This window comes from Saccostrea cucullata, unplaced genomic scaffold (assembly GCF_032062105.1).
Source record: "Saccostrea cucullata isolate Sc308-1 unplaced genomic scaffold, CSIRO_AGI_Scuc_v1 ctg4189, whole genome shotgun sequence".
Lineage (NCBI taxonomy): Eukaryota > Metazoa > Mollusca > Bivalvia > Ostreida > Ostreidae > Saccostrea > Saccostrea cuccullata.
In genome coordinates, this window is record NW_026918393.1 from 1 (window position 1) to 14,842 (window position 14,842).

General features: G+C 31.6%; 1 protein-coding gene across 1 annotated transcript; it reads left to right on the forward strand.

The window, feature by feature from the left end:
• Positions 1-65: 65 nt before the first annotated feature.
• Positions 66-4,389, forward strand: LOC134264365 (heat shock 70 kDa protein 12B-like). The gene is made up of 3 exons (XM_062746668.1): positions 66-266; positions 2,687-2,843; positions 3,078-4,389. The coding sequence occupies exons 1-3, from the start codon at positions 66-68 to the stop codon at positions 4,136-4,138; spliced, it is 1,419 nt and encodes a 472-aa protein (XP_062602652.1). The 3' UTR covers positions 4,139-4,389.
• Positions 4,390-14,842: the final 10,453 nt, after the last annotated feature.

Below are 14,842 nucleotides of genomic sequence, written 5' to 3' on the forward strand. Positions count from 1 at the left end.
GTACAACCTACTCTGGCTATGCCTTCTCTTTCAAAGATGAATACGAAAAGGATCCAACAAAAATCATGGCCAATACAACATGGGTATCTGGGCACAAGAATTTGTTTTCTCAGAAAACTCCTACGTGTCTTTTGCTGAAATCTGATCAAAGTTTTCATTCGTTCGGGTACGAGGCTGAAGACACGTACACCGATCTTGCCAATGAAGAAAAACATCATTCATGGTACTTCTTTCGGAGGTTCAAGATGATGTTACATAATAACATGGTAAGGAAATTAGGATAATAAGAATATTAAAGTAAATTTGAAAAATCAAAACATTTCTAAGACGAGACTTAATGAATTATTAAGTTTTACCATAAAAAACAAAGTAAATTTTTAAGAGAAATGTACATGTCAAATAATCATGTACATAGCACTTTGTTGCATTTACAGTTGTTTCTTTGTAATTTTAAATTAGCATCTAAATGAAAGAATAATATCAGTTGAAAGCGGCCAAAAGAAGTCTGCTATGACAGTTTTTGCCCATGGCATACGGTATCTGAAAGATCACCTTTTGAAACAAGTAAAAGGACTATTTCAAGGAAGATTATAACATTCACTGGGTTCAACATCCCTGCAATATGGAATGATAAATCTAAACAATTTATGAGAGAGGCGGCAAAGAATTGTATTCTAAGAGCTTGTGTGCCATTATGTTATATTGACGCATCGTAATGTACAAAAGCCCATTAGTGCCAACCTGTATATATATATATAAAGGAAAACAATACATATAGGAAAACCTGGATATATAAAGGAAATGCGATATATATTTAGAAAACCTGGATATATATAAAGGAAATGCAATATATATAAACAAAACCTCGATATATATAAAGGAAATGCGATATATAAAACAAAATGTCGATATATATAAAGAGAAATGCGAAATATATAAACAAAACTTCGATATATATATAAAGAGAAAATTTGCCAAGCTTGACCTTTAACATGTTTAATGACCTTCATAACAACAAGACTGCAAACATAGATAAGCAGCTTCCAATCTAATGTTTTGATTGCGATCAGTTGGTGTGGCTGTTTCAGGATGGTGTTCAGTGTATTGTTTTCTTTATTTGTGTATCTTGATAATTATGATGATTAAAACTAAAGCTAAAAAACTGCTGTTCTTCTTCATGTGCCAAAATGATGTTGATTCTTTGAAAAAATTATGAACATTTATCTCTAAAATTAATAGTGTTGTCTGTGTTTGCCCCACTGTATTATATGTATATATGGGGTTTTTTTATGTTTGTGTACTTTGTGTACCATTTACAGTGTGTGAATAAATTAAATTGAATTGATTTCCATTTCAAAGACTTCAGAGACTTTTCTGCTTAAAATGTATATTAATATTGGGGGTCTTCTCAATCGAACTGAGTATAATTCGGTGCAAAAATACAAGTGTGTTTTTAACATGCTTTATAAGTTTTTTAACGTTTTACCATGTTTTTCACATGATGTATGGAGAATTTCAAATCGATATAATTTACGACGTGGGACAAAAATCCGCAGTTTAATTATGTGAGTGTACATGCACTAATTATTTGTTTCTTTCTATTAATTCCCAAATACTTTATATTTTTTCCACACCATTAAAGACCCTAAAATTATTACAGTTTAATTTTCCTTGTCACCTTCAAATGAAGTGGGTACCTTCATCCTTCCCCTCTCTCCCATTCCGGACGATATTGATTCTTTTTTAACAATCAATGGGCATACTAGTTAATTATTTTTGAAATGAATTTAAATAAATTTGAATTAGAGCATCAAAAAAGAGACTTCCTGTTAAACATTATTTTCATAAATTCTCGGTCGTGAAACCAAAGGTAGTACGGCTAAGTTTTTGTAAAACAGTAAACAAGCTAGCTTTAGGTTGTCAAAACGAAGTTGATCATATACATGTAAAGGCAATAAATGCACAGAAAATACGATAAATATTATACTTATTTCATTAATATATATAAACTAGTAATAAAATCAAAGGCGGATCCTTATCCTTATTTGTATATGAAATTTATAGGTCCATTATCCTAAATTCCGTACAGCCACCAGACCCCTCTGCCTTCTACTGCCCCCCCCCCCCCCCCCCCGTTACGAAATTCCTGGATCCGCAATTACAGTTCATTGATATATACATGTACAAACAAATAAACACTATTACATAGCAACATTTTGCCGATTCTGGATAAGTTATAAATGAGTACTGTATAACTGATTCCCCCTGCCAGGAGTTAATCTGTATATAATCTTGATGGACAGCCGAGCTCTACAGGTCACGCAGTGGAAAATTTTCTCTTTACACATATCGCATTTCTCTTTATATATATCGAGGTTTTGTTTAATAAATATATATCACATTTCCTTTATATATATATCGAGGTTTTTTTTTTTGCATATATAACATTTCCTTTATATATATATCCAGGTTTCGTTTATATATATATCGCATTTCCTTTTATATATATCCAGGTTATGTTTATATACATCGCATTTCCTTTATATATAGAGGTTTGCTTTTATATATTGCGTTTCCTTTATATATACAGGTTGGCACTAATGAGCTTCCGTAGTAATCAAAAGGTATAACCAAAATGTTAACATTAGAGTAATTATTTATGAACGTATCGTCTTTAAAACTCCAGGCAGGTATTAAGAGCCAGAATTTGAGACTTGCACTTGAGCCGGAATCGGCGGCGCTGTACTGCAGAATGTTACCTCTAGAGAGACTCTCCACAGCAAGCTGTACAAATCTCTCCATGTTTCAACCCGGAACGCGCTTCATGGTGCTGGATTTAGGAGGTAAAGTGCTAAATTTTGAAAAATTTTATTTTTTTTTTGTGCAATGATCTTGTTTACTTTTTATGATAGACAGTCAAGACATAACAAACAAACAAGACAGTAACCACATGCCTTAAACAAATGCATCTTTATTACTTGAAAGCGAAAGTCTAATTTCTTTCGAATTGTGCTATTTTTTATTGTTTAAGTTCATATTACCTAAATTTAATATACACCAAAAACGATTATTTTCAGGAGGGACAGTTGATGTAACAGTTCAAGAGGTTTTGTCTGATTATACTATCAAGGAACTCCACAAAGCAAGTGGAGGGGCATGGGGAGGGACCAAAATTGACGAAGCGTTCATCCAAATGATTATAGGCATAGTTGGAAGTCCGGTTATGTCGAATTTCAAAAAGAATCATCCCGCAGATAACCTTGAACTCGTTCGGGAATTTGAAACTAAAAAGCGATCTGTGTCCACTAATATTAAAGAAAAAATCACTTTTCGAATCCCAGTAACCTTGGTGGATATTTTTGAGGAAGAATATGATGAAGATTTAAAATCAACAATATCGCAGACGAGGCATAAAGACAAGCTGATGTGGACAGGAGACAAGCTGCGCATGACCGGGGAAATGGTTCATGAATTATTTAAGCATTGTTCTGAAAGTATTGTTAATCATGTCAAGGAACTCCTTGCACATCCGTTTTGCGACGGGGTAGAAAACATATTAATGGTTGGTGGATTTTCTGAATGCAAGCTTCTTCAGGAAGCAATTAAAAACAATTTCAAGAATAACAGAATCATTATACCAGAGGAAGCTGGATTGGCTATTGTGAAGGGCGCTGTGCTCTTTGGACATAATCCTAAAACAATTGTTTCAAGAAAGACAAAATGGACTTATGGTGTTCAGTCCAATAGGAATTTTGAATCAGGCGATCCCCCGGAGAAAAAAATTAAAGTTGGGGGCATTGATAAATGCAAAGATATCTTCAGTGTCCATGTTGGTGTCAACGAAACAGTTGAAGTGGGAACGCCCCTTGAACCCCGTTGTTATGTACCCTTACACAAAGACTCTGATACTGTTGACATCCCGATTTACGTTTCATCTGAAAGATTTCCTAAATATACTACCGATCATACGTGTTCTTACGTAGGAAAAATGTCGATAGATTTGGAGAAATCCAACAATGACAGGGAAATTGAGGTTAAAATGACCTTTGGTGGAACGGAGCTGATAGTTGAAGCTAAGGACACGGTGTCAGGGAAACCTCGTGAGGCCAAGTTTAACTTCCTAGAATCCAATAACTAAAAACTCAACAAGACGTATACTTGCTAACCAGCCTACAATTATGATGGTTTTATATATTGAAATCCATCGTATATTATCTCTTTTATTTTCATTGAAAATGACCGTCGATTTTTTTTTTATATTTTATCGCAGCTAAGTAAGTTAATATAGATTCTTAAGCACCGTCTTTTGGATGGCATGTAAATATTCGATCGTTTCTGTTTTATATTATTATGAATTTATTTTGTATAATTTTGCATTTGTATTTTACGATTCCCCATTTGAATTTTATGAATTTCCATAATTGTTTATTATTATTATTATTATTATTATTGTTTTTCCATTTATATTTTATGATTTTCGTTTTTCATTGTATTTTACGATTCTCCATTTAATTGAATTTTATGATTTTTCATTTTTTAAATTTTTTAAAATTATTTTTGTCTTGGTAACCTCGGGTGTTTTGAGCACACGATTTCCACGATTTGAAAAACTATATATCCAATACATGTAATACGAAACGTCTATTTTATCAGTAGAAAAAAAAACCTTCTTTTGAGGTTGTGAAGGAACAGGTCGAACGTTATAAAATTGAATAAGCTCTATTAGAATTTATAACGTACGTGTATTTTGATAGTTGACTTGTTATTTTATCAAAATTCAGGTTAAAAAAGTCTTTGTCAGTTGTCTGTCAGTAGTTATTATGAAAATGGTATTAGTCCTTATAGAAGTTATGAGGGAATACGGTGTATTCAAGCGCTTTGGTAAATATCAAAACAACCAATCATCGAAATTTGTTTAAAATTCCAAATCGATCTAATCCCATTCCATAACGTCCGATATGTTCAAATTGACCGGATCATTCTACCCCTGACACACGTGCCATCAGATATTTGCCCAGTTTCTTCCATCATATACGTCTCGTTGGATATTGAATATCACTATACAGTTACATGGGACGTGGAAACAACACCCAACTAAACAATATATACACTAATACGAGACGTCTATGATGTAACCAATGTACCGAATATTGCAACATTTATCATAATCATATTAAACTTGTACCTGCATGGTCCTACATTATATAACTATGCAGATATATAATTATTTAAAAAATATCTATGATTTGTTGTAAACGTTTAATAATCAGAGGACAATGGTGGTTTGTTGTCTGTTCATGTATGAAGTTAAATGATCAGCTGCATATTTTTATAACTAGCAAGTATCTGCATGACATACAGGGGCCCGGGGAATCCAGCCTCTAGTATATTATGATATTGTATTTCATTCTGTTAGTTCGTTTGTACTCACAAGAATCAAGGTGACGAACTGAGTGAAAAGTAATAAGAAGGAAGCAAATTCAAAGAATTAAAGCCCCCACTTTTGGTGTCTTAGAGGTTGAAATGCTGGTTTATAGTACATTGTACACGTAATTGTCTTGTCTATGTGTCATCTACATTTTCTGTCCATCATAAGAAAACAGATTAATTTTCTTTAATAAATAAAAGTTATGGGGAATAATTATGTTTTTTCAACTTGTGTAAACTTCAAAATCAAGGACAACAGGTCAAATAATTATCATATATGTAGTATAACCTGCAAAGTTTTGCCACAAGTACATGAAATGCATATATGAAAATATTATAAAAGTTGCATCTTTACTGGAGAAAATGTATTGCCAACCTTTAAAATTTGAATATGTATGTCAAGCTTCTAAGTCAGGGCGATCAAGTCAAAATTTATAAATCTCTGTAAAGTGTTATAATAGGAAAAGAGTGTATAAAAAAATGAAAGCCCTACCTTCTCTCATTTGAATGTTTCTTAAATGTTTGTTGTTGTTGTTGTTTTGTATATACATGTAATTAAATATCATTCTTGGATAGTTCAGGGAAAATTGTTTTTGTATGTATTTTATTTTGTCAAGGATTAATTTTGTAATGGGAGATTCAGGGATTTTTATAAAAACAATCTGCTGTCAGCATTGTCTGTAACCCCCCTTATATCTTGATTTTGTTATCATTATATAAAATCAAATTTGACTTATTATCATCTAATAAATGAAAATATTCAAACGACACCTGTGTTACGTTATGTTTGGATGGTTGATCTGTATGATCAACCATCTGCTGTTCAATCCTATTATGTTTATTCATAATAAAATATTGTTTAAATTAAATTGATCCACGAGGGGTGATCAAAAAGTTCGCAAACTAATTGAATAACTTCCATACAAGAAACAATATTTGGTTTTAATGTTTATATTTTAAATTAATCCTCCTCGATTTTAATGCACATCAACCACTGTTCTGCGCATGCGCGAATCACGTGATATTGGCGGTCACGTGACCCCCTCCGTAGCGTTCTGTCAGAAGATTTAAAAGATTTTTCCGAGTTTTATATTTCTTTCCATGTGAGTTAATTTTTATGACAAGAACAGTTCATTTGTCAGAAATGGTCATATCTCGGCAACAGAATGGGTGGATTATAACATCCTTTCCAAAAATAAGCATGGCGACCATTAAAACACAAATCTTCTGTCTCAGGAGAGACCTTTATTCAAGGTGGATAGAGAATGGGTGCATCCTTCTTATCATATCTAATATGTTTAAAATCTAAAGTAAACGATATCTTAGGTATTAAATACTAATATCATTGTTCAAATATTCAACTATTTTTCAAAGTGCTAATTGGAAGTCTTTGATAGCAAATTGCTTAATTAAAAATACATATCTTTTCAAACTTGCTTTCAGTGGGCAAGATGACAAGTATCATTTTTAATCATCAGCCTTCCTTCACTAAAACGATTAATCCAATCATTAATTGAATTTATAGGAACTCATTTATCTCAATAAACTGTGTACAAATTATTATATGATACTGTAGAGGGATTTCTAAGATATTACAATAAATTGTACAGTCGTTTGTTGAACGAGTTCGACTGAGACAACCATTTTTCGTCACAAGTGACCTAAACAGTGACGTCATTTTAACATTGTGACGTCACAAACAAGGAGAGAAACTTTATTCAGCATATGCTATTTATAGACCTTGTGTATGGCTATGTGTGTACCGAATTTCATTCTAATATGAATTGTGGTTTTGTAGATACAGAGATAGTTTGCGAACTTTTTGATCACCCCTCGTATATGATATAGAACTTTGCCAGATTACAAATATATTACACAAACATCATTTTATTTATAAAAAAGAATAGGAGAGAGTTGCAGAAAAAGCTATTTTTTGAAAAGCACTGTAGGTTTTACATAAGTTTACGTATACACCAAGAGCTTTTTTCGAGATTTTCCTCAATTCTGGCATTTTTGCCTATGAAAAAGGAAGTTATTTATTGCTTTATAATAAAAAATTTTTGGTGATTATAAAATGGTTCTCATGGTATTTAAAAATAATGAAACATACACTACCACATGTGAATATTCAGTTATTGAAGCTTCTGATTTGATCTGTGAATGTCTGTTCATGAAAGATACAATAAATCATTGTGACTACTTGGGGAATTCTTTACTAGCTACACAGAGGTTATTGGTAATTAAACTACAGGGACTCTAGACTTAGGGAATGAGATCTAAGAGGTCACTAATGACCTGTGCCGGGAAATTTTTCTGATTCAGAATGGAACTTGATGTCCTTAAAGGTGCATGAAAAAAGAGGCCCATAGGCCACATCGCTCACCCGAGTAACTTTGATGATCCAGTTCTTTACCATATTTCCCCTCTTCTTATATCTAGAGTGGCCCCTATCCCCCCACCACCACCACACCCCCATCTTGAATCTTGATTTTAATAATTTATAATCTACACTACCTCAGGATGCTTCCACCTGAGTTTCAGGTTTTCTGACCCACTGCTTCTTAAGAAGAAGATTTTTCCTATATATTTCTATGTAAAACTTGGATTCCTTATTGTGGCGCCGCCCTAACCCCGGGGGTCATGATTTGAATAATTGAGAATCTACACTATCCTAGAATGCTTCCACATAAGTTTCAGCTTTTCTGGGCCAGTAGTGTTGAGAAGAATTGGGTTCCCTCTTGTGGCCCCGCCCTACCCCCGGGGGTACTAATTTGAACAATTTAGATTTTACACTACCCCAGGATGCTTCCACATAAGTTTCAGCTTTCCTGGCCCACTGGTTCTTGAGGAGAAGATTTTTTAATGACCCCACCCTATTTTTGTCTTTTCTTGATTATCTCCCCTTTGAAGGGGACATGGCTTTTTATTTTAACCATTTAAACTCCCCATCACCCAAGGATGCTTTGTTCCAAGTTTGCTTAAAATTGGCCCACTGGTTCTTGAGAAGAAGTCGAAAATGTGAAAAGTTTACAGACGGACAGCTATACGTACGGACGACGGACAAAATGTGATCAGAAAAGCTCACTTCAGCCTTCGGCTCAGGTGAGTAAAAATATTAAAACTTTAATCCAGAAAAATAATTATATTCAGAGTAGAAATGTTAGAATGCAAAACCCCACGCTATGTGTTGTGTACACAGTTTAGCAAATTGATCACACCCGTGAAACGTACACAATTTTGTAAACAGGGCACGAGCTCTTTATTGTTAATGTTTACGATTCACCGGGTGCGTTCAATCGCTCAAGTCTGCTCACAACAACTGCACGGACTGACAATTTACTGTGTGTATGTTTTGCTTTCGAACATTTCTATTCTGAATTTTATGGATTATAGTTTTAATATTTTTCATTTATGCACAACAAATTTGCCATTTTTCCTAATAATGAAATTAAAATTTGTGTAAGTGCAAGAATGTGTCAATCAAACCCGTCTTAAAATTTGAAGTTTTAATAACTTTTAATAAGACTATTACTATATTTTTGTGTGAAATCCTATAAAAATATATAAGTCGTAATATTATCCAGAAAATATTAACTTCAAATCTGTGTCCATGCACCTTTAATTAAAAGCACCTACATATAGAAAAAGAACTTCCCATTCTTGTGAATAAGAAGTAGAATACAAAATAGTTGATTTCAAGATTTTTTTTTTTTTTTTTTTTTTTTAATACATTTATTTCCAATAACATACGAATTTTGAGGCAAAACTTCCTCAGAAGCCCTCGGTTAATACCTCACCTGGGGTGCCAGGAGCTCCCTGGATCGGTATATTTTTCAATTTACAAAAGCTTACAATAGAGAAAAACTAATATTTCATTTTCACAAAAAGACATAAATATTTCAGTAAAAAAACATTTCATATTTAATAGATATATAGATAAAATATCAATTTAATTACAACGTATATAGAAAAATAAAGATTATAATTCGTCTGCTAACTTTTTCAAAAGATAGTAGTTAGATTTAACACTTTTTGCACTCTTTGCTATTACATAATACTGATACAAAGACGATTTCAAAAAAAAAAATAACATTGCATTTTGATTTACTATTTCGTTTTGCAACCTACATTTCATTTTATATTTATATATTTTGTATCCCACAATTGATATGACATTATTAAAAATCAATGTTGTGTTACTGAACTCATTATAAAATCCTACAACAATATGTTTCCAGGATAGATTTAAATTCAATATTTGAGATATTTTTTCCCATACTCCTTTTGAGTCCGTACATTCAAAAATTAAGTGTTTAATATATTCTACTTGTCCGCAAGATGTACAATTTTTTGCCACTTCTTTATTCCATTTACTAACATGATAATTACAATTCAGTTGGTTGTGTAAAAGTTTAAAATTGAATTCTGCTATCTGTTTATCAAAAATATTTAGTATCTTTGCTGTATAGATATCTTTCCATTGACCATTCATTATATTGAATTCTTTTGACCATTTAGTTTCCATTATTGGTTTTTGTTTCTTTTTAGAAAGTAAAATTTTATAATAAAATCTCGATTTTTCAAATTTTGGGTTTATACTTTTCCCTTGAAAATAAAAATACGGGTTTTGTATATTAGTGTTCTTTACATTACAATAATCTATATGTAGTTTTTTAATTGCTTTTTTCATGATAAGATATTCACACAAGTAATTACTCTTTAATTCAATGATCTCTTTTACTTCCGTAACATTTTTCATACCTTCCGTTGTAAACATATCTTTTACATATAAAATACCACTTTTTGCCCAATTTTTTAAGTATAATGGTTTGTTATTTTGTGTAATGAAACTATTAAACCATAGGTTTTCTGTTATTTTATTTCGTGGTGATGTCAACATTTTACACTCGTTAAAACTACAGAAGATTTCTTTATAAAAATTTGGGAATTTATTTAAAATATTGAAATCAGTCGGATTTTTTATATTGCTGCGTAGCAGATATTCATTCTATATCAAGAATATTGATGCACTAAAATTTACATCATCAAAATTTTTAAATATATTTTTAATAAGATAAAAATTTAATTAGGATAATTAAAATAGCAAATGTAACAAGCTTTCAAATGATATACTTGTATATTTTTATTATGCCTGACTTAGTTACAGATATTTCAACTATGATAACATAAAAGGGTATATGCTTCATTGTCAACTTTGTAATAAAGCTAGTAACCCCAATACAGACTTTAAAAATCATTACATAATAACTGATACATCTTGTCCAAAGTGTGATTACCATAATGAAGATAACAAAAAAAAAATTATGAATTGTCCAGCATATAGGACTTAAAGTTACAAACTAAGAAAAAACTTATATGAACTTGGTGTACTGTTGTAGCTAAAGATCCTTTTATTGGCAGTTCGGAGTTTACCTGTCAAACGAACTTCAACATTATAAAATGATATATAAGAATACATGTATATCAGAGTAACAAAACTTTTTAAGTACATTCCAACTTGATACATTTTCTTCTTGTTGAATTTTATTTATACAATTATTTGGCACATGTACGAGGGCTGTTCAATAAATAATGTCCTGAACTGTATGACATAAAATACAGATATCACATGACATTAAACTTGACTTTCTCTCATTATTGAATCTTTAATGAAATTATAACAGTTTATGTGACCACTTTCCATTACATAGTTTTATCGCGAGAAGCTGGGAAACAACGGCTATTCGAGACACTGCATTATAAATGAATGGTAAAGAATCAGTATAATAGAGTGAAAATAAAAGCTTCATTAAAGCTGCTGTAAAACTTGTTAAAAATCCAAAAGAAATAGTCACTGAAATATGTGACATGATAAAAAAAATTATATAATGGGCATCAAAAATGGGTACCGTCCTTGCCAATAAAAATTATAACAACTTATGTACTGTTCGCCAAATTTCAACAAATAATATTTGATGATGTATGATTGACTTCAGGACACATAACAAATTTGATAGACATCATATCGGGAATACTTTATACTGTTTTTAAGAAACGTTTGACGGTAAAAACGCTTGGTACCCAATGGTCACCCTATGTTTTGAAAAGTGAGTGAAAACGATAGCATGTACAAAAGTCTTAACAAGTATTTTAAAATATCATTAACTGTAGTTATCCACGTTTGTTTTATATTTAAACAGATATTGGAACATGAATCTATTGCTTAAAACCCTCAAAACAAAATTAACCATAGGATGTACTTGATAAAAATGGCGCGAAGGTCTGACAAGAGCAAAGAATTGCAAGAGCACAAAGACAGATTTATATGCAATTTTCTTAAATATTAGTGGTATTGTTGTTCAAATTTGTATTCGGGGAGACAGTTTAATTTCTGGAGAAGTCTAGAAAGCAATTTTTTTTGCAAAAAATCTAGAGGTTTTTAGAGGAAGGACCCAGAATGAGGAATCTACTACACTGGATTTCTTCATGACAGCCTCCAAACCCACATGCTCTGAAGAGTAAAGGGGTTTTCGGGATAAACAGAAAGTTATTATTTTTTTTCACATTAACAATATTCGCAAGATCTTTGACCTTTGACTTGTTTCTATTTCCAAACTTGAAAAATACACATTTCAGAGGGAAGAAACAAGTCCAGGAAATTATTTGATCTGCCATTTTCCAGTATACTAAGGGTCATACCCAAAAAATTAGTTCTAAAAACAATCAGAAATTGGATAAAAATGTTACGGACATGTGTTTTACTTAAAAGAGGTTATTAAGTAAAATCATGAAGACTAAATCATTAAAAAGCGTCTTTTGCTTCTTTCTGAGCACCGAGGACATTATTTATTGAACAGCCCTCGTATGCTATTTTTTAGCTGGATCTTGTGTTTAAATCAAGGTAGTGAAATCATAAACCATAGTTAATCCAGAAAGAGTTTTATACAATAAATTCACTTGTCAAAATGAATGCCACATGGTCTATCGTTTAAAGATAATCACCAATTTCTTGGTGATTAAACTTAAGGGACAACGACCCTCAGCCAGGAAGGACAACTCTTTAATTTATAATTTAATTCAAAAAGTCTTTAAATTTAGCTTGAAAATTAAATATTTTCATGCAACAATTTTCATTATATGCCTCTCAATGTGTTTCAAGGTTCTTTGCAAAGCTCCATAAATCACTTCTAATTTCATATCATGTTAATAAACATTGGTATCTAAAAATGCTTTTTTCGGGATAAAATTTTCTACTTTTAATTAGTCCTTTCTAAGAAGTTCAAAGAACCTTGAAGCAAATTGAGAGGTATATAATGAAAATTGTTGCCTGAAAAGATTTAATTTTCAAGCTTCATTTAAAGATTTTTTGAATTAAATTATAAATTAAAGAGTAGTCCTTCCTGGCTGAGGGTCGGAGTCCCTTAAAGATCAAAATTATAGTTTATTTGGAAAGATTTTTTAAAAAAAAGATACCCGGTATTGCAGATCTGAAATATGAAGTGCATACATTCAAAAGTCACCACAAGTGTTTTAAAGAAAGATCAAAAGTCAAGTTCACAGGGTCAAAAACTCGCTGTGAATTTTGAAAGACTTTATCATAGCTTATGTACATGTCAAGAATGAAAGTCCTATCTTTTCTCGTTTAAAAATTATATCAATGTTTAAGATTCATGTTCTTATGAAAGACTGACTAAGAGACGAATGAGATTAATTAAAGGTTGACGTGCGTGTAAGAGGGTGACAATATAGTGTTATAAACTTAAACTGTAAAATTGACCCTCTTTCTGGGGGAACCAGATGGAAGGGTTATATATTCTTCATATAGCAAAAATGCTTTACATTAATTAAATTCTTAATTAATCTTTACTTCATGTTGCAAGCATGACAGAAACAAACAAGTTCACAAACATAACAGTAACAAGCAATGGAATTACAAAACCCATGTCTCTGATTCTTTCATTTTTCCTCCAAGCATGCTTCAATTATCCCTTAATTCCCCTTTAATTTAATGAAACTGAAAATTGTGAGATTTTTCTACTTCCGGAGCTGCATAATTTTAATGAACACAAAAATGTTCAGCTACATGCTTCTGAGTTGAATTGAAATTACCATTATAATTGCAGCACATGAAACACAGAGAGACAACAACAACAAACAGTATTCAAGATCTAAGTCCATAGAACAATACAAAGATGAAGCAGAGCAAACACGGACCTCCATAACATCAGACATGTATGAATAATGAAGTAATCAAGTATTTTAAATTACTTTACCATGTAGAATCATTTCATTTCTTCTTCTTCTTCTTTCATGTGAAATTTCACCATTTCTAAAAAAGAAAACTAAGCAATTTTTGATACATGTAGAGACAAAAAATGACAGGTATAACCATGCAATCTTAAATGTATTCAATTAGTAATTACATTAAACTGAAATCACTCTATGCGTACAACACTGCTGTTGTAAAAGGTAAAAATAATGTGCAGTTCCTATAAATGGAAGTTTGTCAAAATTGAAAAATCGTGTCGCTGAAAAAAAAATGTGTAATAGAATGCTAGTATAAATTCAAATCGCTAAGTTTGTGCAATGTTTTAGATCCTTCAGATCACTCTTGCTACATTTCTTGCCCAGACAGTCTTAATTTTTAATCAATCACCATTTAATTTAATTCAAACATTTCTTAGGAATATCTTAATATTTGTTAACATTTTAATTGTCTTTTACTTATGCCATTAAAATTTGATAAATCGATAAATCGACTTTTTGTTCATTCTTCATATTAATTTTTTACCTTTCTGAAAAATAAGCAACACTATCGGAAATAAAATATATTAATCACAACAAAACATCAATTTACCAGTAAGGTCTGTCTTAAATCAATCGGTCAGTTATCGCTCTGCAAATGCAAAAAGTACGTGCAAAAACCATTATCTAGCAAAAACAATTCAATTTCTGACGCTGAGTGAAGCATTGGCAGAAAATCAGAATCCCCAGTGGAATAGACGCTGTCAGTGGACAAGAATGCCGTATTGAATGATTACAATCTATAGAAAAGAAAATGTAGAAATGAATTATAAACTCTACAACTTGAGGCAAATACGAGAAGGTTTGATATGGAATGTCGATGATAATCTAATTGAACAAGTTGAAAACCGTCAATGTTATCCAAATTTTGTAAATTACTGCTTCTAGATCAATCCTGGAATGACAGCTATTGTATACGAATTTCAGTCAAAACTATCATTAAACGTGCTTCATAGTTGAAAATGATCAGATGTTGTTTTTCTAGCAGATGAGAGATCTTTTTTTCATATTGTGGAGGTAGTTTTTAATAGGATGAATAACCTGTCATTTACCTCCAAATTCAGCCGGGTATTCATCAAAAATTACATTCACATTTAGCTTTAGCTTTAAT

What these genes read in the sequence shown, in the direction of transcription:
- LOC134264365 (XM_062746668.1), top strand. Translation starts at nt 66, where the DNA reads ATGGCCAATACAACATGGGTATCTGGGCACAAGAATTTGTTTTCTCAG. An exon ending in TGATGTTACATAATAACATG is followed by an intron (nt 267 to 2,686) that starts GTAAGGAAATTA and finishes TTAAAACTCCAG; the next exon opens with GCAGGTATTAAGAGCCAGAA. An exon ending in CATGGTGCTGGATTTAGGAG is followed by an intron (nt 2,844 to 3,077) that starts GTAAAGTGCTAA and finishes GATTATTTTCAG; the next exon opens with GAGGGACAGTTGATGTAACA.